Source organism: Pseudophryne corroboree, chromosome 4 (genome assembly GCF_028390025.1).
Source record: "Pseudophryne corroboree isolate aPseCor3 chromosome 4, aPseCor3.hap2, whole genome shotgun sequence".
NCBI lineage: Eukaryota > Metazoa > Chordata > Amphibia > Anura > Myobatrachidae > Pseudophryne > Pseudophryne corroboree.
In genome coordinates this window covers 534884842-534911798 of record NC_086447.1, presented here as the reverse complement: position 1 = coordinate 534911798, position 26957 = coordinate 534884842, and the positions used below count along the sequence as shown (strand labels likewise).

The following is a 26957-nucleotide window of genomic DNA, read 5'->3' as shown; positions in this document are numbered from 1 at the left end:
TCTCCTTCTGACAGGGAGACAGTTTTGGAAGCCATTCACAAGCTGTATTCCCAGCAGGTGATAATCAAGGTACCCCTCCTGCAACAGGGAACGGGGTATTATTCCACACTGTTGTGGTACCGAAGCCGGACGGCTCGGTGAGACCGATTCTAAATCTAAAATCTTTGAACACTTACATACAGAGGTTCAAATTCAAGATTGAGTCACTCAGAGCAGTGATTGCGAACCTGGAAGAAGGGGACTACATGATGTCTCGGGACATCAAGGATGCTTACCTTCATGTCAAAATTTACCCTTCTCACCAAGGGTACCTCAGGTTTATGGTACAGAACTGTCACTATCAGTTCAGACGCTGCCGTATGGATGGTCCACGGCACCCCGGGTCTTTACCAAGGTAATGGCCGAAATGATGATATTCCTTCGAAGGAAGGGAATTTTAGTTATCCCTTACTTGGACGATTCCCTGATAAGGGTAAGATCCAGGGAACAGTTGGAGGTTGGTGTAGCACTATCTCAGGTAGTGTTGCGGCAGCACGATTGGATTCTCAATATTCCAAAATCGCAGCTGGTTCCGACGACTTGTCTTCGGTTCCTAGGGATGATCCTGGACACAGTCCAGAAAAAGGTGTTTCTCCCGGAGGGGAAAGACAGGGAGTTATCCGAGCTAGTCAGGAACCTCCTAAAACCGAGCCAAGTCTCAGTGCATCAATGCACAAGGGTTCTGGGTAAAATGGTGGCTTCCTACGAAGCAATCCCATTCGGCAGATTCCACGCAAGAACTTTCCAGCAGGTCCTGCTGGACAAATGGTCCGGGTCGCATCTTCAGATGCATCAGCGGATAACCCTGTCACCAAGGACAAGGGTGTCCCTCCTGTGGTGGTTGCAGAGTGCTCATCTTCTAGAGGGCCGCAGATTCGGCATTCAGGACTGGGTCCTGGTGACCACGGATGCCAGCCTGCGAGGCTGGGGAGCAGTCACACAGGGAAGGAATATCCAGGGCTTATGGTCAAGCCTGGAGACATCACTTAACATAAATATCCTGAAGCTAAGGGCCATTTACAATGCTCTAAGCTTAGCAAGACCTCTGCTTCAAGGTCAGCCGGTGTTGATCCAGTCGGACAACATCACGGCAGTCACCCACGTAAACAGACAGGGTGGCACAAGAAGCAGGAGGGCAATGGCAGAAGCTGCAAGGATTCTTCGCTGGGCGGAAAATCATGTGATAGCACTGTCAGCAGTATTCATTCCGGGAGTGGATAACTGGGAAGCAGACTTCCTCAGCACGACCTCCACCCGGGAGAGTGGGGACTTCACCCAGAAGTCTTCCACATGATTATAAACCGTTGGGAAAAACTCGACAGGTATTGCGCCAGGTCAAGGGACCCTCAGGCAATAGCTGTAGACGCTCTGGTAACACCGTGGGTGTACCAGTCAGTGTATGTGTTCCCTCCTCTGCCTCTCATACCCAAGGTACTGAGATTGATAAGATGGAGAGGAGTAAGCACTATATTCGTGGCTCCGGATTGGCCAAGAAGGACTTGGTAACCGGAACTTCAAGAGATGCTCACGGAGGATCCGTGGCCTCTACCTCTAAGAAGGGACCTGCTCCAACAAGGACCCTGTCTGTTCCAAGACTTACCGCGGCTGCGTTTGACGGCATGGCGGTTGAACGCCGGATCCTGAAGGAAAAAAGGCATTCCGGATGAAGTCATCCCTATCCTGATCAAAGCTAGGAAGGATGTAACCGCAAAACATTATCACCGCATTTGGCGAAAATATGTTGCGTGGTGCGAGGCCAGTAAGGCCCGACGGAGGAAATTCAACTAGGTCGATTCCTACATTTCCTGCAAACAGGAGTGTCTATGGGCCTGAAATTGGGGTCCATTAAGGTTCAAATTTCGGCCCTGTCAATTTTCTTCCAAAAAGAACTGGCTTCAGTGCCTGAAGTTCAGACGTTTGTAAAAGGGGTACTGCATATACAGCCTCCTTTTGTGCCTCCAGTGGCACTTTGGGATCTCAATGTAGTTTTTTGGGTTCCAAAAGTCACATTGGTTTGAACCACTTAAATCTGTGGAGTTAAAATATCTCACATGGAAAGTGGTCATGCTGTTGGCCCTGGCCTGTGCCAGGCGCGTGTCAGAATTGGCGGCTTTATCCTGTAAAAGCCCTTATCTGATTTTCCATTCGGACAGGGCGGAATTGAGGACTCGTCCTCAGTTTCTCCCTAAGGTGGTTTCAGCGTTTCACCTGAACCAACCTATTGTGGTGCCTGCGGCTACTAGGGACTTGGAGGACTCCAAGTTGCTAGACGTTGTCAGGGCCCTGAAAATATATGTTTCCAGGACGGCTGGAGTCAGAAAATCTGACTCGCTGTTTATCCTGTATGCACCCAACAAGCTGGGTGCTCCTGCTTCTAAACAGACTATTGCTCGTTGGATTTGTAGTACAATTCAGCTTGCACATTCTGTGGCAGGCCTGCCACAGCCAAAAATCTGTAAATGCCCACTCCACAAGGAAGGTGGGCTCATCTTGGGCGGCTGCCCGAGGGGTCTCGGCTTTACAACTTTGCCGAGCAGCTACTTGGTCAGGAGCAAATACGTTTGTAAAATTCTACAAAATTGATACCCTGGCTGAGGAGGACCTGGAGTTCTCTCAATTGGTGCTGCAGAGTCATCCGCACTCTCCCGCCCGTTTGGGAGCTTTGGTATAATCCCCATGGTCCTTACGGAGTCCCCAGCATCCACTTAGGACGTTAGAGAAAATAAGAATTTACTTACCGATAATTCTATTTCTCGTAGTCCGTAGTGGATGCTGGGCGCCCATCCCAAGTGCGGATTGTCTGCAATACTGGTACATAGTTATTGTTACCAAAAAATCGGGTTATTGCTGTAGTGAGCCATCTTTTCTAGAGGCTCCTCTGTTATCATGCTGTTAACTGGGTTCAGATCACAAGTTGTACAGTGTGATTGGTGTGGCTGGTATGAGTCTTACCCGGGATTCAAAATCCTTCCTTATTGTGTACGCTCGTCCGGGCACAGTATCCTAACTGAGGCTTGGAGGAGGGTCATAGGGGGAGGAGCCAGTGCACACCAGATAGTCCTAAAGCTTTCTTTAGATGTGCCCAGTCTCCTGCTGAGCCGCTATTCCCCATGGTCCTTACGGAGTCCCCAGCATCCACTACGGACTACGAGAAATAGAATTATCGGTAAGTAAATTCTTATTTTTTTGTTTTGTGAGCCAACTCAACCTAATAACGTTTTTATAAGAATTTGGGAGGGAGAAGACAGAAAGAATCTGTAGTGTTGACCCACTAGCTAGGAAAAAATATCTACTTAAAATATAACCTTTTATTAGATATACGTTAAAAATTAAAAATATATTGTGAATGATTGATCCGGACTACAGTGAAACATAAGAGTTAAAAATGACAAAAACTAACATATATGTGAAATAAAGAAAATGAAAAATGTGATTTAAAGATTTAAAAAGCGTGTCCACGTGTTTTTCCATATGAGATCTGGGTTGCGACACTTGAAAAACTGGAATTGCCATATTCCTTAAAAGCAACTCTACCTATTAGCTCAAATCCGAATTAATATCATCCCAATTTTTGGACCACTATTTTATAGGGAATATACAGAAATAGAGATCGAGAAGAATTAATACGCCCTTTAATTTTCCAACCAATATTGTTATATTTACTTATAATCACTACCTCGGTATTAGGATTTATTCCCATGAGGCAGTTATTACTGAGAGAAATGGTATACATATGAAAGATTCAGTGGAAATAAGATAAGAGATAGTCATCGAAGATCGTATCATAAAAATATAAAATAAAAAATAATAATAATAAAATTAACCACTGGCAATACATATACTTACACAGTAATCTTGATGAGATCTCATATGGAAAAACACACGTGGACACGCTTTTTAAATCTTTAATCACATTTTTCATTTTCTTTATTTCACATATATGTTAGTTTTTGTCATTTTTAACTCTTATGTTTCACTGTAAACATAGAAACATAGAATTTGTCGGCAGATAAGAACCACTTGGCCCATCTAGTCTGCCCCTTATTTTTTTTATTTATTTATTTTTTTTATATTTTTTATCACTAACCTTATTTGATCCTTATTTCTTTGTAAGGATATCCTTATGTCTATCCCATGCATGTTTAAATTGCTCTACTGTCTTAGCCTCTACCACCTCTGATGGGAGGCTATTCCACTTGTCCACTACCCTTTCTGTGAAATAATTTTTCCGCAAATTTCCCCTGAACCTCCCCCCCTCCAGTCTCAGTGCATGTCCTCGTGTCCTATTGCTTCTCTTCATTTGGAGAATGTTTCCCTCCTGGACTTTGTTAAAACCCTTCATATATTTGAAAGTTTCTATCATGTCCCCCCTTTCCCTTCTCTGCTCCAAACTATACATATTGAGATTTCTTAGTCTTTCTGGGTATGTTTTGTGATGTAGGCCATGCACCATTTTAGTTGCCCTCCTTTGTACAGTTTCTAATGTATTAATATCCTTTTGAAGATATGGCCTCCAGAACTGAATACAGTATTCTAGATGAGGCCGTACTAATGACCTATACAGTGGCATTATTACTTCTTTCTTTCTGCTGCTGATTCCTCTCCCAATGCAGCCAAGCATCTGACTAGCCTTTCTCATTGCCTTGTTACATTGCTTACCTGCTTTTAAGTCATCTGAAATAGTGACTCCTAGATCCCTTTCCTCCTCAGTAGTTTCCAGTATAGTGCCATTAATACTGTATTTAGCTTTAGGATTTTTGAGACCCAAGTGCATGATTTTGCATTTTTTGGCATTAAACTGTAATTGCCAGACTCTTGACCATTCCTCTAGTCTACCTAGATCCTCAATCATTTGTTTTACCCCACCTGGTGTGTCTACCCTGTTGCATACCTTTGTGTCATCTGCAAAAAGGCATACTTTCCCTTTAATGCCATTTGCAATGTCACCAATAAAGATATTAAAAAGCACTGGTCCAAGTACAGATCCCTGGGGTACTCCACTGGTAACATTTCCCTCCTGTGAATGCACTCCATTTACCACAACTCTCTGTTTTCTATCCTTCAACCAAGATCTTATCCATTCAATAATCCTAATATCCAATCCCAAACTTTCAAGTTTATTTAGCAGTCTGCGATGTGGAACTGTGTCAAAAGCCTTACTAAAGTCTAGATAAGCTATATCCATGGCTCCACCTTTATCCATCACTTTAGTCACACAATCAAAAAAGTCAATAAGATTTGTTTGACATGATCTCCCCCCAGTGAATCCATGCTGTTTGGGATCCAGTAAATTGCCGGATTTGAGATAATCTACAACTCTTTCTTTTAAGAGTGTTTCCATCAATTTCCCTACTACTGATGTAAGACTCACTGGTCTGTAGTTGTTTGCCTCTTCCTTGCTTCCACTTTTGTGCAGTGGGACTACGTTTGCTCTTTTCCAGTCCCCTGGAATTTCTCCTGTAGCTAATGACTGGTTGAATAATTCTGTCAATGGTGCTACCAGCACCTCTTTAAGTTCTTTTAATATCCTTGGATGTATCCCATCTGGCCCCATAGATTTGTCCACTTTCAGCTTTGAGAGTTCTGTTAGGACCTTCTCCTCTGTAAATGTACTTGTTTCATTTTCCTGAATATCCCTGCAACTTAACTGTGGCCCCTTCCCCTCTCTTTCAGTAGTAAATACTGAGCAAAAATAATCATTAAGATGATCTGCTATTAAATTGTCTCCTTCAACAAGACTCCCAGTGTCCGTCTTTAGTTTTATAATTCCGCCTTTTGTTTTTCTCTTTTCGCTTATATACCTAAAAAAAGTTTTGCCTCCTTTACCCACTGACTGGGCCATTTTCTCCTCAGCTTGTGCCTTTGCACATCTGATTACCTTCTTTGTCTCCTTCTGTCTAACAAGATATATCTTTTTGTCTTCATTATTTTGTGTCTGCTTATATTTCCTAAAAGCCATCTTTTTTGCTCTCACAATATTTGCTACTTCTTTTGCAAACCACACTGGCTTCCTTTTCCTTGTGTTTTTCCTAACAGTTTTGATACAAAGGTCTGTTGCCTTCAATATTGCACATTTGAATGTTTCCCACCTCTCCTGCACTGTTTCCAAGTTCCTCCACTCTGCCAAAGAATCGCTTACACATTTTCCCATCCCTACAAAATCAGCCTTCCTAAAATCCAACACCTTTGTTTTTGTATGGGACGAGTCAGTCTCTGTCTTAATGCTGAACCATACTGTAGTCCGGATCAATCAATCACAATATATTTTTCATTTTTAACGTATATCTAATAAAGGTTATATTTTAAGTAGATATTTTTCCTAGCTAGTGCGTCAACACTACAGATTCTTTCTGTCTTCTCCCTCCCAAATTCTAGTTTACACATACTGTAGTTGACAGCACCCCCTAAAAATACTCAATATTACGTATTATTTGGAAAGAGGGGTCCTTATCAAATGGATGTGTAGTGATGAACCCCACACATTCATAACATTTCTATATTCTACTGAGTGTGCAGATACCAAGCCTATGTGTAACGTTTTTATAATAATGCTTTGTAAAAATGAAGATGTATTTTGTGAATACTATATAAAATAGTGAGAAATCTAAAATATGAACAGTACTTTCTTTGTGTAATGCAACATCTTACTGATCCTTTTCACTACTTTTCCCCCACAGTCCCCCCAATTTCTGCATGTGTCTGTCACTACTCCCTCTACCCTTACACAATTCAGAAGGCTAGCATCAGATTTTACAGTAGGAAATTGCCACCCTTAACAGATGTGTCAACATACACCTTTACACAAGTACGCCATATAGCCCTTTTTAGTACACTATGGACTTTGCGACTTAGGAGTGCTAAAATGCTAATCTGAAGTACCTTATAAGCAAACTAAACTGCACAATGAAGGAAAAGTGTGCTGTCTGTGTAACATGGCAAAAGACAGGCCCGATAGGAGTGACCCTGCATGCTTAGTTATATTTAATCTGCGACTTTATACCAATTCCCTTGCAAAAAAACCTCCAAAAAACTACTCCTAAGTACCTAGTCTACTAGAAGCGAACTAAAATACAATATTGAGAAAAATGTACACAATCTTGATTAAACAGGCAGTAGACATGTCCGATATGACCCTAGTCATGAATCAATAAGCTGAATCTGCAAATTTATTCCAGTTCCGCTGCAGCAAAAAACATAACCCTTACTACATAGTACATGGCTTGTGAGCTAAACTGCAAAATTGAGGAAAACCCCGAGATTGAAGGAAAAGTGTGTCTTCTGTGTAAGGTGGCAAGAGACAGCTCCGCGGCACACATTATAATGCTTTATCTGTAACTGCAGTATATAGCAATTCCTTTGTGACAATAAAACCCTAAACCTTAATACAGTACCAAGTACACTATTTGCAAACTATAATGCAAAACTGATGAAAAAGTATGCAGTGTGGGAATTGTGCCAGGCGTCTTGCACTATATGGCGCAAAAGGGATAGGTGTATAAGGACACATTAGTATAAACTATAATGCTTGTGTATGAACTATAATAGTAACAGTGCCTCAAATCACCCATGTCCAAATACCTTAATTATTTTGAATATTATTTTAAACTGCCACATTGTTTTACTCTGTTATATATATATATATATATATATATATATATATATATATATATATATATATATATATATATATATATATATATATATATATACATACACACAGTGGGTTTGTGATGTCCCATTTTCTGTGACCGTATTGTGTATTGCAGTGGTTCTCAAACGCAGTCCTCAAGGCACTCCCAACAGTCCAGGTTTTAAGGCTATCCATGCTTAGGTATTGGTGAGTTAATTAGTAACTGAATCAGTTTAGTTCTACCATTGTTCAAGCAGGGATAAGCCTAACGTCTAGCCTGTTGGAGTGCCTTGAGGACTGCGTTTGTTTAACCGCCAGTGTATTGTTTTAACATTTATGATATGGAATTACAGTATACTAGCAAATCCATTCCACAGAATACTGGTTTGTAATCTTCTGTCATAAATGTATTTGTTACAGCGTTCTGGAGAGAATTGGTGCCAGGGCTCTTGTCGCACACGTCCGAACATTCGCAGACTTTCTTGTGTATGAATTCTCCACCTCAGCAGGAGGTCAACAGCTCAATAAATGTATTGAGATGCTTAACGACATGGTGTGGAAATACAACATTGTGACTTTGGACAGATTAATACTGTGCTTGGTAATGTTTTTTCTTCTGTTATTTTCTGTGTTGTGGCTTTTTCAATTTCTAACCTTTATATAAACACAAAAGAAATGTCTACATTATTAGAAATCCATGAGCTGTCTGGGTGCTTAGAGGAATGACTTGTTCTGAGCCTTTGGAGTGATGCAGGCAAGTGCTGAATGTATTTCTTTTCTCCTACAGGCCATGCGCAGCCATGAAGGAAATGAAGCACAGGTGTGCTACTTCATAATTCAGTTACTGCTTCTGAAACCAAATGACTTCAGGAACAGAGTCAGCGACTTTGTGAAGGAGAATTCCCCGGAGCACTGGTTGCAGAATGATTGGCATACTAAGCACATGAATTACCATAAGGTACTACAGATGAAATGACTGAAACCTCAAACAGAATTGTATGTTTAGTTCTGGGTTCTGAAATCACATTGCATTTTTTTTTTTTTTTTTTTAACACTTGCACTTGACATGTGGATGTTACTAGTATTTTGTGCTAGTGTGCTGCAACCCAGTGCGTTCAAAACACCAGAACGTTACTACAACACCAGCAAATGCTAATAACAATAATAATAATTATTGGACATTTACTAGGAGAAAGCATGAAATAAACAGGTGGCATGACCTCTAACAGAGTCCAATGTGTATGATTTAAATAGCTTTATCCCATCTGTCACATTCTCTTCTCTTATGTGTATATTTAAATAATCTGCATAGTGAATTGCAGTGTTTTCTAAAAGTATGAATGAGACTGTACGGGATTACCACTTACAGCTGGGAACCATATTATCTGAGAGATATTATTATTATTTTTTTGTTTCAGAAATATCCAGAAAAGCTTTATTTTGAAGGTCTTGCAGAACAAGTTAACCCTCCTGTGCTGTTCCAGCATCAGTACCTTCCGATCTACTTTGGAAATGTGTGCCTTCGCTTTTTGCCAGTATTTGACATAGTCATCCACCGATTTCTAGAGTTGCTTCCTGTTTCAAAGTCACTTGAAACTTTGCTTGATCATCTTGGAGGCTTGTACAAGTTTCATGGTAAGTTTACTTGTTGCTTCTCCATTACCATAAGAGCTTACCTGTTATAAGAAATGTACATAAATCAAAAGTTAAGAGCCCTCTCCTGTATATAGCATTATAATATGATGATATTCATTCATTTTTTAATTTAGGTGTCTATTCATGAAACAGTGAAAAGGGTGGAGAAGTTGCCCATGGCAACCAATCAGCATTGAAGTAACATTTATAATTTGCATACTATACATTTGTACGGAGCAGCTGATTGGTTGCCATGGGCAACTTCTCCACATGGCTGGCTTCTCCATCCTTTTCACTGCTTCATAAATAGACTCCTTAGTCTTTTGTCATGAAAAGTTCTAAAACGGTAATAAATAATTGCATTAACGGTTTTATTATCGGGACACCCTTTTAAGAAACATAATTATAAATAAGTAAACTTATTAAAACATACAAGCTCAACAGGTTGTAACGCGCTACATTCCAACAAACCATGTATTTACAATAAATGTATCATGGGTCATCTGGCCATAATCATCAGTATTACTTTAATTTAGATCGACCAGTAACCTACTTGTACAACACTCTTCACTACTATGAGATGCACCTTCGTGATCGCACTAATCTAAAACGCAAACTAGTCCACTCCATCATTGGATCCCTGAAAGATAACAGACCTCAAGGGTGGTGCCTAAGTGAAACATACCTTAAGTGTGGTATGAATGCCAGGGAGGATAATCCTTGGATCCCTGATGACACTTACTATTGCAAGCTGATTGGCCGGCTGGTTGACAATATCCTTTATGGTTTGATGTGGATTTGTATGTATGTCATGATATTTACTGTGTTGTGTTTTTATATAACCATTTGTAAGTTTTAAAAGGATACATTTAGCTTTTGCCTGCAAATGACCTTCGATACTTGTATATGTGATTCTTTGTCTTGGAGCCAGGGCAACTTTAAATACTAGCCATTCTGGAGTCTTAAGGACTTTTATGCCCGCTAACACTAAATCCTACATTATAAGGACATTTTTCAAATGTGATGTAATTGGAAATGTCTGACTGCACAAGTTTAAGTCTTTTCTACTGTTGACAGACACTTAGTTTAAGCTAGGATTTCCCAAACTCTGTTCTTAAAGCAGTCTTAACAGTCCAGGTTTTTAGGATATCCATGCTTTTGCAGGGATCGTGTAATAAACTGACTGAGGTACTAGTACAGTTACTTGTGCTTCAGCATTGATATCCTCAAAACCTGGACTGTTGGTGGCCTTGAGGACAGAGTTTGGGAACCACTAGTTTAAGCTATCGTCACGTTATAAATTGGTATGGCTGTCTAAGTCGACCTGAAAAAGGTTGAAAGTGTCTAGGTCAACAGGCACAAGGTTGACACAGGAAAAGGTTGACTCAGGAAAAGGTCAACATGATATTTTTTTAAAAATGTTGGTGTCGTTTACTCTGAACCCCAATTAGTGCCCTCCGTCTTCTCCCATAGCTCGCTTTGCTCGCCATGCTTCGGGCAAGGTGCCTTGCTCCACTATCACTGCGCTCGGCACAGGTTAATATTCCCAGTCATGGTCCACGTCGATCGTAAAGTATGAAAAAAGTCAAATACTATAAATGAAAATTGTAAGAAAGTAATGTCGACCTCTTCCTGTGTCGTCCATTGATATGTCGACCTTTTGACCATGTTGACCTAATGCTTGTCGACCATTACAGGTTGACAGGTCGACCTATTGACTATCGACCTTATCCATATCGACCTAGCATCCAGATACCGTTATAAATATCTTCATTGAAGTGTAATTGGTGTTGCAGTGGGGAGGGCCTTTTGTGGCTGGATCCTCTACCCCTTACAGCTCACATGTGGAATAGAATATATTTTATTAACATACCAATTGGATGGTGTTGCAGGCAGATAACATGTGTGATCCTGGTGGTCTATTTGGGACAGTGAAGAAAACGTATTCTACTGCCTTTTCGCCTCCAGTTGTTGTTTTTTTTTTTTTATGGGAACCAGAACTTAGTTGTGCCAAAAGGTTCTCCTTCCTGACTGGGCACATTAACAGTAAAATGCCTGCCAAGCACTGTTTTTTTCTCCATAACTGCTCCAAATTCAGGATCTGCAAAGTGATGGATATCACAATGTTTTTTTTAGTTATCAGTTTTCCAGGGGAAATTTAATAGGTAAAATGGGGTGCTGCAGAGTTTTGTTTGCTTCATTCAGATTCCCCAGATGAGGACTCGAAAGAAATTGCTCTGGAGCCCCTTTCAATTGTGCCTTCTGGATGCATTTGAGAAGTGGTTTCCTGGAGTCTCAGGAGGCAAAGCTGAACACTAGGACTCCCAAGTGTTCTAAAATTAGACTTTAGCCCAGGGTCTAATGGCGAGCCTTGATCTTTGAAATGGATTCTTTTTACAGTGTAAAATAAGGGCAAAGTACAGACTGATTCACCTGAGAAATAAATTAATCAACCTGAACTGGTTAAATGGTGTAGGTATGTGTATTACTTGCCTTCTGTGTATTTAAAACCATATATGAATAACAAAAATGCCCCATGCAGGTGTGTGTAACCTCTATTAATCTAGGTGTTTTGTGTAACAGCTTTTGTAAGCCTAGTCAGAGCAAAGAGACTTTCCCTATTCCTGAAGTTGCTACTCTATTCTTGCATAGTCTAGGTTCAACATGCTAGTTGATATCTGTGGTTAGCTATGAGCAGCCTGGCTGGTAAATAGCATATGAATCTGCTGATTTTAGAACATGTCCACCAAATATCGTTACTACTAGGTGAAACTTTTTTCAAAAGAACCCTGTGGAACCTGGACTAGCAACAGCTGCCGCATATACTTACTAGGTCACGAAGTTAACAGGTATATAACCTTATCTCCTGAGATCCAAACATCTGTTAGGTTTAACACTAACTATACTGAATCAGACTGTGTAATACCATCATCCACTATTCTGGGACATTCTTCTAGGCATACACTATCCTGGGCATACTTTGTCTGCAAGGCTTTTGATTAACACCATGTGTTAAGCATTCAAACTATAAACATCTGAGAATATTCAGTTTTACATTTCAAAGTTATAGATATTTGTAATAGATACAGCTAGTGATACATACGTGCATATTTAATGACTGCCTGTATATGGGATCTGACTTTACTATCAAGGATTATTTGCCACATATCGGTTGGAATTTTACAATTGTCTTTTCCTGTTTTTCATGATGACAGGGCTGTTTTGAGGACTTAGGGCTGTATTCAATACCTGTCTGATCCTTTCCAACAGGTCAGTATCAATGTCCGGTTTGGCCTGGTCCCGACAATGGATATCCGACTTTTTTAAAGGGTTGACTTTTTTTTTTTGGGAGGGTCAATGCTTCGGGATTCAGGATTGGATACTCCTCACGATGGATGCGAGTCTGAGAGGATGAGGACCTGTCATCCAGGGGGCGCAGTTCTAGGGCAGGTGGTCTGCCCAGGAGGCCCTACTTCCGATCTTCATACTGGAACTTCGGGCTATTTACAATGCTCTGACTCAGGCCTCCCCTCTACTGGATCAGGCGATCCAGGTTCAGTCGGACAACGCCGCGGCAGTGGCGTACATCAATCGACAAGGAGGGACAAAAAGCAAGGCCTGCATGTGAGAAGTGTCCAAAATACTTCTCTGGGCGGAAAGAAATGCAAGAGCGCTGTCTGCAATTTTCATTCCGGGAGTGAACAACTGGGAATCGGACTTCCTGAGTCGCCACGATCTCCACCCAGGGTAGTGGGGATTACACCCTCAGGTGTTTCAACAGATCGTCGACAGGTTAAGTATGCCCACAGATCGACATGATGGCGTCTTGCTTCAACAAGAAGCTACGCTGCTACTGCTCGCGAACCAGAGACCCTCAGGCAAGCACAGTGGATGCGCTGACATCGCCTTGGCCTTGCCAGCTGGTATACCTATTGCCTCAGTATCCATTGATCCCAAGGGTGCTCAAGCGGATCAGACATAACGTAGTACAAGCAATCTTGATTGCACCGGAATGGCCCCGGAGAGCGTGGTACGTGGCTCTTCTGGACATGTCCATAGAAGACCCTTGGCCTCTGCCACTAAAATGGGATCTTTTTCAGCAAGGTCCGTTCGTCTACCCAGACTTACGGCGGCTTCATTTGACGGTATGGAAGTTGAGCGTAACATCCTAGCTCACAAAGGGCTTTCCAAAAAGGTCATTGCCACTATGGTGCAAGCCAGAAAACCCGTGACATAAAGACACTATCATCATATCTGGCGGAGATATGTCTCTTGGTGCGAGGAACGCACATATCCATCTGCAGAATTCCACTTGGGAAGATTCCTACGTTTCCTACAGTCTGGAGTGGATAAAGGCTTACGTCTTAGATCCATTAAGGTCCAGATTTCAGGTCTTTCCGTCTTCTTCCAGAAGAAGTTGGCTATCCTGCCAGAAGTTCAAACCTTCTTGCAAGGGGTGCTTCACATACAACCTCCGCTTGTGCCGCCTACGGCACCTTGGGATTTGGATGTGGTGTTACGCTTTCTACAGTCCTCCTGGTTTGAACCTCTGATAAAGTAGAAGACAAATACCTCACATGGAAGATGGGTGATGTTACTGGCCCTGGCTTCTGCTAGACATGTCTCAGAATTGGGAGCCTTATCGTATAAAAGTCCATACTTAATCTTTTACGAGGACAGAGCGGAGCTCAGGGCTAGGTGGTCTCCGCGTTTCACTGGAATCAACCTCTTGTGATTCCGCCCGGTTCTGGCTCTTCTGCCCCTCCAGAGGCATTGGATGCAGTGTGAGCCTTGAAGATCTATGTCAAGAGGACGGCTCGGATCAGAAAGACAGATTCCTTGTTCGTGCTGTGTGATGCGCAGAAAAAGGGTTGCCCTGCTTCAAAGCAGTCCATTGCTCGTTGGATTCGGCTTACTGTCCAACAGGCCTATGTGTCGGCAGCCTTGCCGGTTCCTGAGAAGGCCCACTCTACTAGATCGGTGAGCTCCTCCTGGGTGGCTTCCTGGGGAGTTTCTGCCTTGCAACTATGCCGAGCTGCTACCTGGTCGGGGAAGAACACCTTTGTGAAGTTCTACAAATTTGATACCCTGGCAAAAGAGGATACCCAATTTTGGCAGGCAGTGCTGCAGATGTGTCTGCACATTCTGGACGCTTTGGGACATCACCATCATACTAATCTGTCCCCAATATCCCTTATGGATGCTAGAGAAAATAGGATTTTTAGCGGTATTAAAATCCTTTTCTCGTAGTCCATAAGGGATATTGGGCTCCCACCTCTGTTCGGTGACTTTCTGCAGGTTCTCTGTTATGTGTTACCTGTTCAGCTGTTTCTGTTGCTGGCCCGGTTATGTTATGGTGTGCTGGTGTGTGAATCTCACCACACTTATTGTTTTGTTCCTTCTCTCAAGTATGTCACTTCTCCTTCGGGCACTGTTTACCTATACTGCCTGTGGGAGGGGGCATAGAGGGAAGGAGCCAGCACTCCCAGTTGAAGACATTCAAAGTGCACTGGCTCCTTTGGACCCGTGTATACCCCATCGTACTAATCTGTCCCCAATATCCCTTATGGACTACAAGAAAAGGATTTACCGATATTAAAATCCTATTTATTTATTTTTTGTTTCTTTTCCACAATTGTCTGACCTATTTCAGGTTCCATGCAGGCTTCAAGTTAATTATGTTCCTGAGTGGGATACTGAAACATGGGGAATCCTGCCCAAAGTGGATGCCCCCATTACCTGTTTTTCTGCCTTTTTAAAGGACAGCACAGTTAGGAAATGTGTGAGGTTGTTCTAGAATATTATTATTTTTTTGTTCCAGTAGGAGCTCCACTTACACCTGTTCTAGCAGCCTCTTGGGTAACCAAGGCAATCAAGGAGTGGTCTGGGCTAATTGATAAAAGCTTATAATCTAATAGGCCCTTTTTGGACCACGTGTGAGACACCCTGAATACTTATATGGTGATGTCCTTTATACTGATCTTAACCAACCCATGATAATGGCCTGCTTTCTGACAATCAGCAAGCACACTGGTTGATATCCAGGGAAGAGGTATCAGAGCCCACAAAGACTCCTGTATCTATGCCTTTCTGTGAAATGTACTTTTTGGTCCTGTAATGGGCAAATTATCTCCCAAAACACTGTAAACAAGATCTCTCTTCTTGTGATGACTCATTGACAGCCAGACTTTCGGAATCTTTAGTTTCCCATCAAGATTGGTTGTCCACAAGAGGCCACTTTGTTGCCATGCAAGGATGTGACCTGAGGATAAATTAAATGATTTGGTCAGGCATGTTTACTGCCCGCCATGCATGTTGATGATTGGTTCTCTCTCCCATCCAGCAAAGTCTATTTTGAAAGCCTGCCTCTTGTTCTTTAGGGACCAATGGATAAGAGGCATATTAGAGTTGAACCTGAAATGATTTTCTGCATCAGAACAGATTCAAGGTAGACTCTTTAAGATCTCTCATGAGTTGCATGGAATGTGATGAATTTCTAATCTCCACATAAATAAAAGATGCACATCTTCGCTTTCCAATGTTGGAGGGGCACCAGAGACTCCTTACTTTTACTGTTGCATATCACGCTTTCATTTCAATGTACTGCCACCTTACTGTAGGTTTGCGGTGGTAGCCTCACCCATGAGACAGAAGGGGGTAACTATGATTCTCCTGCTTGGACAACTTTCTGATAAAAGTGGGTATTATAGCTCTCCTCCAGACCCCGGAAACTGCCTCTGTCGATACTTTTCCAAATTATTACTAGTTCAATGGCTTGGTATACAGATAAGCTAGATTTAGTAAAAAAAAGTTTCATGTGCACTTGTGTCTGAGCATACCGTCCCACAGAGGTTGCTCTGGACTGTCACAAATCTACAAGTGTTTCCTAAAGCAGAAGTAAGACAGAGAGGGAGAGCCCACCCCCTTGTGCCGGCTAATATTAGCCAGCATGAGGCAGTGGTATGGGCGGCGGCCATGTAAAAGAGCTTAAAGGTTGCCGCCCCCAAGGGGGAGGCACTGTGTAATAAAATATTAAAACATTCAGTGTCTTGTTTTTTATTTTTATTTTACTGGAGGCCTATAGATACCAGCGGGCCCTTAATGCCTCGTCTGCTAGTACTTGTGGTTCTGGGTAGGTATCACTATGTCAGGGGAGCCTGCTGGGACCTGTAGTCCTCCTGTAAAAGACAATTTTACTTTATCTTTCACTAATGGCTATCAACCCGGCACCCACAGCCCAGGGCTGCCGGGAATAGCCCTGGCCTTGGGTGCACTGGAGATGGGGGGTTACCACATCCCCAGGAATCCCCGGCCTGGGCTGACTAGTTAGGGGGGATGAATGCTTCTGTCATGGAACCCCATCAAGGGTGTCCCCTGATCTGCGGTCTGATCTGCCAAGGAGTGTGTACCTAGCTTTACCTGATTTATTTTTTTTTTTTTTTGCTTTGCTTTGCTCCTACCTCAGAACAAGCCCCCTAAGTGCTCACTCATCTATAAGCCCTCAATAACCCAAGGTAGCACCCCACAATAAAATCTGAGAAAATAACTATCATATAAAGTGACTCTGGGTAAAGCCTATTCTGTTCCTGGTGTAGTGGTTGCTGATTTTCCATAACATGATTTATTTTGCTGCTAGTTCTCATTTAGATATATATAATTTTAGTTTTTTTATACTTCATCCTTACAAATATTGATTACCTCCTCTTTTAAGCTTTATTACCTACAGAAGAAAACCTAATTTCTCTGACGTCCTAGTGGATGCTGGGACTTCCGTAAGGACCATGGGGAATAGCGGCTCCGCAGGAGACTGGGCACAAAAAGTAAAAGCTTTAGACTAGCTGGTGTGCACTGGCTCCTCCCCCTATGACCCTCCTCCAAGCCTCAGTTAGATTTTTGTGCCCGAACGAGAAGGGTGCATGCTAGGTGGCTCTCCTGAGCTGCTTAGAAGTAAAAGTTTAAATAGGTTTTTTATTTTCAGTGAGTCCTGCTGGCAACAGGCTCACTGCATCGTGGGACTAAGGGGAGAAGAAGCGAACTCACCTGCGTGCAGAGTGGATTGGGCTTCTTGGCTACTGGACATTAGCTCCAGAGGGACGATCACAGGTTCAGCCTGGATGGGTCCCGGAGCCGCGCCGCCGGCCCCCTTACAGAGCCAGAAGAGCGAAGAGGTCCGGAGAAATCGGCGGCAGAAGACGTTCCTGTCTTCAGATAAGGTAGCGCACAGCACTGCAGCTGTGCGCCATTGCTCTCAGCACACTTCACACTCCGGTCACTGAGGGTGCGGGGCGCTGGGGGGGAGCGCCCTGAGACGCAATAAAACATGTTTAAACCTTATATGGCTAAAGAAATACATCACATATAGCTCCTGGGCTATATGGATGCATTTCACCCCTGCCAGTTTTCCTAAAAAAAGCGGGAGAAAAGGCCGCCGTGAAGGGGGCGGAGCCTATCTCCTCAGCACACAAGCGCCATTTTCCCTCACAGTTCCGCTGGAAGGAAGGCTCCCAGACTCTCCCCTGCAGTCCTGCTACAGAATCAGGGTAAAACAAGAGAGGGGGGGCACTATTGGCAGCTAATATAAAACAGCAGCTATAAAGGGAGTAACACTTACATAAGGTTATCCCTGTATATATATATAGCGCTCTGGTGTGTGCTGGCAAACTCTCCCTCTGTCTCCCCAAAGGGCTCGTGGGGTCCTGTCCTCTTTCAGAGCATTCCCTGTGTGTGTGCTGGGTGTCGATACGATTGTGTCGACATGTATGAGGAGGAAAATGATGTGGAAGCAGAGCAATTGCCTGTGTTAGTGATGTCACCCCCTAGGGAGTCGACACCTGACTGGATGGTCGTATTTAAAGAATTACGTGACAGTGTCAGCACTTTGCAAAAAAACTGTTGACGACATGAGACAGCCGGCAAATCAATTAGTGCCTGTTCAGGCGTCTCAGACACCGTCGGGGGCGCTAAAACGCCCGTTACCTCAGATGGTCGACACAGACCCAGACACGGATGCTGAATCCAGTGTCGACGGTGAGGAGACAAACGTAATGTCCAGTAGGGCCACACGTTACATGATCACGGCAATGAAGGAGGCATTGAATATTTCTGACACTACAAGTACCACAAAAAAGGGTATTATGTGGGGTGTGAAAAAACTACCAGTAGTTTTTCCTGAATCAGATGAATTAAATGAGGTGTGTGATAAAGCGTGGTTTTCCCCCGATAAAAAACTGCTGATTTCTAATAAATTATTGGCACTATACCCTTTCCCGCCAGAGGTTAGGGCGCGTTGGGAAACACCCCCTAGGGTAGATAAGGCGCTCACACGCTTATCAAAACAAGTCGCGTTACCGTCTCCCGATACGGCCGCCCTTAAGGAACCAGCTGATAGAAGGCTGGAAAATATCCTAAAAGGTATATACACATATACTGGTGTTATACTGCGACCAGCAATCGCCTCAGCCTGGATGTGCAGTGCTGGAGTGGCTTGGTCGGATTCCCTGACTGAAAATATTGATACCCTGGATAGGGACAGTATATTATTAACTATAGAGCATTTAAAGGATGCATTACTATATATGCGAGATGCACAGAGGGATATTTGCACCCTGGCATCTAGAGTGAGTGCGATGTCCATTTCTGCCAGAAGAGCGTTATGGACGCGACAGTGGTCAGGTGATGCGGATTCCAAACGACATATGGAAGTATTGCCGTATAAAGGGGAGGAGTTATTTGGGGTCGGTCTATCGGACCTGGTGGCCACAGCAACGGCTGGAAAATCCACCTTTTTACCCCAGGTCACCTCTCAGCAGAAAAAGACACCGTCTTTTCAAACTCAGTCCTTTCGTTCCCATAAGGGCAAGCGGGCAAAAGGCCACTCATTTCTGCCCCGGGGCAGAGGAAGGGGAAAAAGACTGCACCAGGCAGCCTCTTCCCAGGAGCAGAAGCCCTCCCCCGCTTCTGCCAAGTCTTCAGCATGACGCTGGGGCCTTACAAGCGGACTCAGGCACGGTGGGGGGCCGTCTCAAGAATTTCAGCGCGCAGTGGGCTCACTCGCAAGTGGACCCCTGGATCCTGCAGGTAGTATCACAGGGGTACAAATTGGAATTCGAGACGTCTCCCCCTCGCCGGTTCCTGAAGTCTGCTCTACCAACGTCTCCCTCCGACAGGGAGGCGGTAGTGGAAGCTATTCACAAGCTGTATTCCCAGCAGGTGATAATCAAGGTACCCCTCCTACAACAGGGAAAGGGGTATTATTCCACGCTGTTTGTGGTACCGAAGCCGGACGGCTCGGTGAGACCAATTTTAAATCTAAAATCCTTGAACACTTACATAAAAAGGTTCAAATTCAAGATGGAGTCACTCAGAGCAGTGATAGCGAACCTGGAAGAAGGGGACTATATGGTGTCTCTGGACATCAAAGATGCTTATCTCCATGTCCCAATCTACCCTTCTCACCAAGGGTACCTCAGGTTTGTGGTACTAAACTGTCATTATCAGTTTCAGACGCTGCCGTTTGGATTGTCCACGGCACCACGGGTCTTTACCAAGGTAATGGCCGAAATGATGATTCTTCTTCGAAGAAAAGGCGTCTTAATTATCCCTTACTTGGACGATCTCCTGATAAGGGCAAGGTCCAGGGAACAGTTAGAGGTCGGAGTAGCACTATCTCAGGTAGTGCTACGTCGGCACGGGTGGATCCTAAATATCCCAAAATCACAGCTGATTCCAACAACACGTCTACTGTTCCTGGGGATGATTCTGGACACAGTCCAGAAAAAGGTGTTTCTCCCGGAGGAGAAGGCCAGGGAGTTATCCGAGCTAGTCAGGAAACTCCTAAAACCAGGCCAAGTGTCAGTGCATCAGTGCACGAGAGTCCTGGGAAAAATGGTGGCTTCTTACGAAGCGATTCCATTCGGAAGATTCCATGCAAGAACTTTTCAGTGGGATCTGCTGGACAAATGGTCCGAATCGCATCTTCAGATGCATCAGCGGATAACCCTATCTCCAAGGACAAGGGTGTCTCTCCTGTGGTGGTTACAGAGTGCTCATCTTCTAGAGGGCCGCAGATTCGGCATTCAGGATTGGATGCTGGTGACCACCGATGCCAGCCTGAGAGGCTGGGGAGCAGTCACACAGGGAAGAAGTTTCCAGGGCTTGTGGTCAAGCATGGAAACGTCTCTTCACATAAATATCCTGGAACTAAGGGCCATTTACAATGCCCTAAGTCAAGCAAGGCCTCTGCTTCAGGGTCAGTCGGTATTGATCCAATCGGACAACATCACGGCAGTCGCCCACGTCAACAGACAGGGCGGCACAAGAAGCAGGAGGGCAATGGCAGAAGCTGCAAGGATTCTTCGCTGGGCGGAAAATCATGTGGTGGCACTGTCAGCAGTGTTCATTCCGGGAGTGGACAACTGGGAAGCAGACTTCCTCAGCAGACACGACCTCCACCCGGGGGAGTGGGGACTTCACCCAGAAGTCTTTCAAGTGATTGTAAACCGTTGGGAAAAACCAAAGGTGGACATGATGGCGTCCCGTCTCAACAAAAAACTGGACAGATATTGCGCCAGGTCAAGGGACCCTCAGGCAATAGCGGTGGACGCTCTGGTAACACCGTGGGTGTACCAGTCGGTGTATGTGTTCCCTCCTCTGCCTCTCATTCCAAAAGTACTGAGAATCATAAGAAGGAGAGGAGTGAAGACTATACTCGTGGCTCCGGATTGGCCAAGAAGAACTTGGTACCCGGAACTGCAAGAGATGCTCACGGAGGACCCGTGGCCTCTACCTCTAAGAAAGGACCTGCTCCAGCAGGGACCTTGTCTGTTCCAAGACTTACCGCGGCTGCGTTTGACGGCATGGCGGTTGAACGCCGGATCCTGATGGAAAAAGGCATTCCAGATGAAGTCATCCCTACCCTGATCAAAGCCAGGAAGGATGTAACTGCGAAACATTATCACCGCATTTGGCGAAAATATGTTTCCTGGTGTGAGGCTAAGAAGGCCCCCACAGAGGAATTTCAACTGGGTCGTTTCCTGCATTTCCTGCAAGCAGGACTGTCTATGGGCCTAAAATTAGGATCCATTAAGGTTCAAATTTCGGCCCTGTCGATCTTCTTCCAGAAAGAACTGGCTTCATTGCCTGAAGTTCAGACGTTTGTCAAGGGGGTACTGCATATACAACCTCCTTTTGTGCCACCAGTGGCACCTTGGGATCTCAATGTAGTTTTAGGGTTCCTAAAATCACATTGGTTTGAACCACTCACCACTGTGGAATTAAAATATCTCACATGGAAGGTGGTCATGCTGTTAGCTCTGGCGTCAGCCAGGCGTGTCTCAGAAATGGCGGCTTTGTCATATAAAAGCCCTTACCTAATTTTTCATTCAGACAGGGCAGAATTGAGGACTCGTCCTCAATTTCTCCCTAAGGTGGTTTCAGCGTTTCACATGAACCAACCTATTGTGGTGCCTGCGGCTACTAGGGACTTGGAGGACTCCAAGTTGTTGGACGTAGTCAGGGCCCTGAAAATATGTTTCCAGGACGGCTGGAGTCAGAAAATCTGACTCGCTGTTTATCCTGTATGCACCCAACAAGCTGGGTGCTCCTGCTTCTAAGCAGACGATTGCTCGTTGGATTTGTAGTACAATTCAGTTTCCACATTCTGTGGCAGGACTGCCACAGCCAAAATCTGTTAAAGCCCATTCCACAAGAAAAGTGGGCTCATCTTGGGCGGCTGCCCGAGGGGTCTCGGCCTTACAACTTTGCCGAGCAGCTACTTGGTCAGGGGCAAACACGTTTGCAAAATTTTACAAATTCGATACCCTGGGTGAGGAGGACCTGGAGTTCTCTCATTCGGTGCTGCAGAGTCATCCGCACTCTCCCGCCCGTTTGGGAGCTTTGGTATAATCCCCATGGTCCTTACGGAAGTCCCAGCATCCACTAGGACGTCAGAGAAAATAAGAATTTACTTACCGATAATTCTATTTCTCATAGTCCGTAGTGGATGCTGGGCGCCCATCCCAAGTGCGGATTGTCTGCAATACTTGTATATAGTTATTGTTACAAAAAAATCGGGTTGTTTATTGTTGTGAGCCATCTTTTCAGAGGCTTCTACGTTTATCATACTGTTAACTGGGTTCAGATCACAGGTTGTACAGTGTGATTGGTGTGGCTGGTATGAGTCTTACCCGGGATTCAAAATCCTTCCTTATTATGTACGCTCGTCCGGGCACAGTATCCTAACTGAGGCTTGGAGGAGGGTCATAGGGGGAGGAGCCAGTGCACACCAGCTAGTCTAAAGCTTTTACTTTTTGTGCCCAGTCTCCTGCGGAGCCGCTATTCCCCATGGTCCTTACGGAAGTCCCAGCATCCACTACGGACTATGAGAAATAGAATTATCGGTAAGTAAATTCTTATTTTACAACTAAATGTTCTAATGTTTCTCTTGCAGCAACGCTAAGTCACACTGAACTATGGGATTTTAGATTGGGGCTGGAGGTGGGCACTTAATGTAAACTGTAGCTTTAAAACCAAGCTCCTCCCCTCCTGGATCTCTGTGATTCTGAGTCTTCTTTAGGTGCTTATGGAGTAGGGCACGTTTTAGTAGCGCTGCTATGCAGTTTGTTTTAACTTTTACTGCCTTCCACGACTTTCCTGTAATGGGTAATTTGGCTCTACTAGATGTAGTGTGAGCTCTGCGAATTAACTTAAACCTTCTCCTGTCCACTGCTTAGATTCTCTGCTTGTTCTTACAGCGCTCATACACGTGGTTGGTCAGCTACACAAGCCATTTTAGTGCGGGGCGACTGACGCCACACCAGATGTCAGTGCATTCCACTGGGGCGCTGGCATCCTGCCGGGCAGTGAGACACGAGATTTTGACTGCACATCTTTGTCCAGCAGCTACCTGGTCCTCGTTTTCATGGCCTACTTTGGGCATATGGTTTTCCGGTCAGGCATCCTAAGCTTTTCCTCCCCTGGGATCGGCTGTTGAACGTCCCATGGTCTGGTGTTTCCCAGCCTTACTGCAAAAGAATCCTTTTGTCTTAAGCAAGCTGGGCAACACTGTTTTCCCTCCCTCACGCTCAGTTGTGCGAGGTGTTGGTTCATGTTGTTTTTCACCACTGGTTTGCTTGATTGGTCTAACAGTTTCACTAGATTACTGCTTCTCCTTTCTGGTTATGGTAAGTGACTAAAAATCCTATATTTTCAATGTGCAGTTTTGTAAATGACATATTTTAGTCTTAATGCTGCAAACCACGGAGATTTTCCTTAATTTCTGTCACCGATGGCTGGAAAATCCCCTGGACCGTTTCCAAACTGCGACTGGAGGTTCAATGAGTTTCCGAATCCGGCTGCCCATGCACTTCATGTAACTTGTGTTGAGCTCATGGCTTTGGCTGTTCCAGGGAAGGATGTTGGCAATGCGCTTCTAAATGTGGTATTAAAGAGGTATTTATTAACTTTTATTATTTCTGAAGATTTTATTAATTTAATTCCTTCATTTTGCATTTTATGTGGTCTCCATCACATTTGCATTGCCTTTGGAAGCACTATGGCACATTTATATCAATTCTCATACAGGAATTCCAAGGTTACTAAACATGTGGTGCATTTTATTTTTTGACATTTTTAACAATATTATGACAGGTGGCAAAAGGATTCACTGCACTGATATCCACCTTTTGTGTAAAACATTGCAAAAAATGACATATTACAACAAACACAATACAAATACATTATTTTTTTTATGTATAAACATGAGCAATAGTCAACATCAATATGTGAACTTGGTTTAGTAATTAATGTAATTGTATAATCCCAATAAAGTTCTGGGGCTGAATAGTCTACAATAAATTTTTAAGCGCACCTTTAAATAATATTTATGTGCGTAGGGCGCTCTAGAAGTCTGTTCTCCAGCAGTTCATTTAATAGGCAGAATTAGTATTGTAGTCATCTGGCATTTATATTGTAAACAGTACTGTATAGTTGGAAAAAACTTTTGAGTCCACAGCCCTATAATTGCTACGTTCTTGTGGTATGTAACTTCACAAAATTGCTGTTGGAGATGCATAAGTTGCAGTTGCAAGGTCCATGTGTGGCAAGCACGCTGATTTGGCTCATTGTACGCTGAGTGCTTATACGCACTGCAAGGTGATGGGGACCATGTATAGCTGTGCTGCAGGTACAGTAGAGTGCATTCTGCGTCATAGCACTTCGTACAAAGATTCAGACTCAGTCGCACACAGATATACGTGTTTCACATATGAAAGTAATTGGTGCAGTCTCATGAAGCAGTTTTATCACATTCTGTTGCGAGTGGCACCATTAACAGAATTAGAATTATTTAACCAGTCACTAAATACAGGTGCCATTCCAGAGGACTGGAAAAGAGCTAATATAGTTTCACTGTACAAAAGTGTAAGCAAGGAAATGCAAGTAACTACAGACCAGTAAGCCTTACATCAGTAGTAGGGAAAGTAATGGAAAATCTATTAAAAGAGTGAGTTGTGGAATATCTTAAATCAAACAACTTACAGGATCCAAAACAGCATGGATTTACTGGTGGGAGATCATGCCAAACAAATCTTATTGTCTTTTTTTGACTATGTGATGAAAATAATAGATCAAGGGGGAGCTGTAGATGTAGCATATCTAGACTTTAGTAAGGCATTTGACACTGTCCCACATCGCAGACTGCTACATAGACTTGAAAGCGTGGGGGTGGATTATAAAACCGTTAAGTGGATAAGAACCTGGTTGCAGGATAGGAAACAGACAGTTGTAGTAAATGGAGTGCAATCTATGGAGGGAAATGTTACCAGTGGAGTACCCCAGGGATCTGTACTTGGACAAGTTCTCTTTAATATCTTTGTTGGTGACATTGCAAATGGTATTGAAGGAAAAGTATGCCTATTTGCAGATGATACCAAGATATGCAACAGGGTAGACACACCGGGAGGGGTAAAACAAATGACTGATGACCTAGCTAGGCTTGTGAAATGGTAAAGAACGTGGTAACTACAGTTTAATGCTAAAAAATGCAAAATCATACACTTGGGTCTTAAAAATCCAAAGACTAAATATAGTATCAAGGGTACTATAATGGAAACTACTAAGGAAGAAAGGGATTTAGGAGTCACTATTTCAGGTGACTTAAAGGCAGGGAAGCAATGCAACAAAGCAATGAGAAAGGCAAGTCAGATGCTTGGTTGCATATGGAGAGGAATCAGTAGCGGGAAACAAGAAGTAATAATGCCACTGTATAAGTCATTGGTACGGCCTCATCTGGAAATCTGTGTCCAGTTCTGGAGACCATATCTCCAGAAGGATATAAATACATTAGAGAGTGTACAAAGAAGGGCAACTAAAATAGTGCATGGCCGACATCACAAAACATACCCAGAAAGGCTAAAAGATCTTAACATGTATAGTTTGGAGGAGAGAAGGTAAAGGGGGGACATGATAGAAACTTTCAAATATACCAAGGGTTTTAACAAAGTTCAGGAGGGAAACATTCTTCAAAGGAAGAGACGTATTAGAACTCGAGGACATACACTGAGACTGGGGGGAGGTTTAGGGGAAATTTAAGGAAAAATTACTTCACAGAAAGGGTAGTGGATAAGTGTAATAGCCTCTCATCAGAGGTGGTAGAGGCTAAGACTGTAGAGCAATTTAAACATGCTTGGGATAGGCATATGAATACCCTTACAAAGAATACTGGGGCAGATTTATTAAACTCGGTGAAGTGATAAAGTGGAAGGTGATAAAGGACCAGCCAATCAGATCCTAACTACCATGTCACAGGCTGGGTTTGAAAAATGACAGGTAGGAGCTGACTGGCTGGTCCTTTATCACCTTCCACTTTATCACTTCACCGAGCTTAATAAATCTGCCCCTAAGGTTCAAAAAGGGTTGAGATTACCCAAAGGATAAAAAGGGGCAGACTAGTAGGGCCAAGAGGCTCTTATCTGCCGTCAAATTCTATGTTTCTACGAGTAAGATAAAAATCCAGGTGATGGACGCTTTGCGCAGTCACAGTTGCACAGGACCTGGCGCACCGAGAACAGCTGTTTGGTAAAACTAGAACACCACCGGTGTATCAGGACGCGTCTATTCATAAGCATTACTTTGTATTTGTCTCTCAATGGCTAAAATCAGTGCAGTCATTACAAATAAATGTTCAAAGAAGACTGCTTATTAAATTGTTGCTAAAAAATAAATCTTTTATATTTGTACATGTTATGCTAGTAGCATTAAACTAGATTATGGTGTCCTAATTATTCAGTTACTGAAGCTGCTATTGACTTCAACCACTTGCCTGGCATGGTTGCATCAGATGTGACCATACCAGCAAGTGTTTTATCTGACCCGGTCACACAGGATACGACCAGTCCGGTAAACAGTGTTAGCAACTGCAGGGAAGGGAAACTTCCCTCCGCTGCTGCTCTTGTCCCTCTGCCTTCCAGCACTTTCCACCTAGTGTTCCTGCGCTGTCGACCATTGCTGATTGGTCAGCATGGCAGAACCCCCTCACCCAGTGGCTGCAGAAAATAGCAGCTGCTGGCGAAGTTAAGCCAACCCCCACCCCTCCCTGTGTACCTGGTAGCTGTTGGGGTGTAAAAAGTATCAATGTAATGTTACTGATCTTCCAGAC

The 26957-nt window shown here is 43.6% G+C and overlaps 1 protein-coding gene across 2 annotated transcripts in view; it reads left to right on the top strand.

Moving 5' to 3' along the window:
• The window catches only part of MED23 (mediator complex subunit 23), a 226154-nt gene that overhangs the window by 175191 nt on the left and 24006 nt on the right, over positions 1-26957 (top strand). For both annotated transcript variants that reach the window (XM_063917304.1, XM_063917305.1), the window contains 5 exons: positions 8090-8270; positions 8457-8627; positions 9088-9304; positions 9841-10077; positions 23587-23752. In XM_063917304.1, the coding sequence (XP_063773374.1) occupies positions 8090-8270; positions 8457-8627; positions 9088-9304; positions 9841-10077; positions 23587-23752 (972 nt within the window). The remainder of the gene's footprint in view (positions 1-8089; positions 8271-8456; positions 8628-9087; positions 9305-9840; positions 10078-23586; positions 23753-26957) is intronic.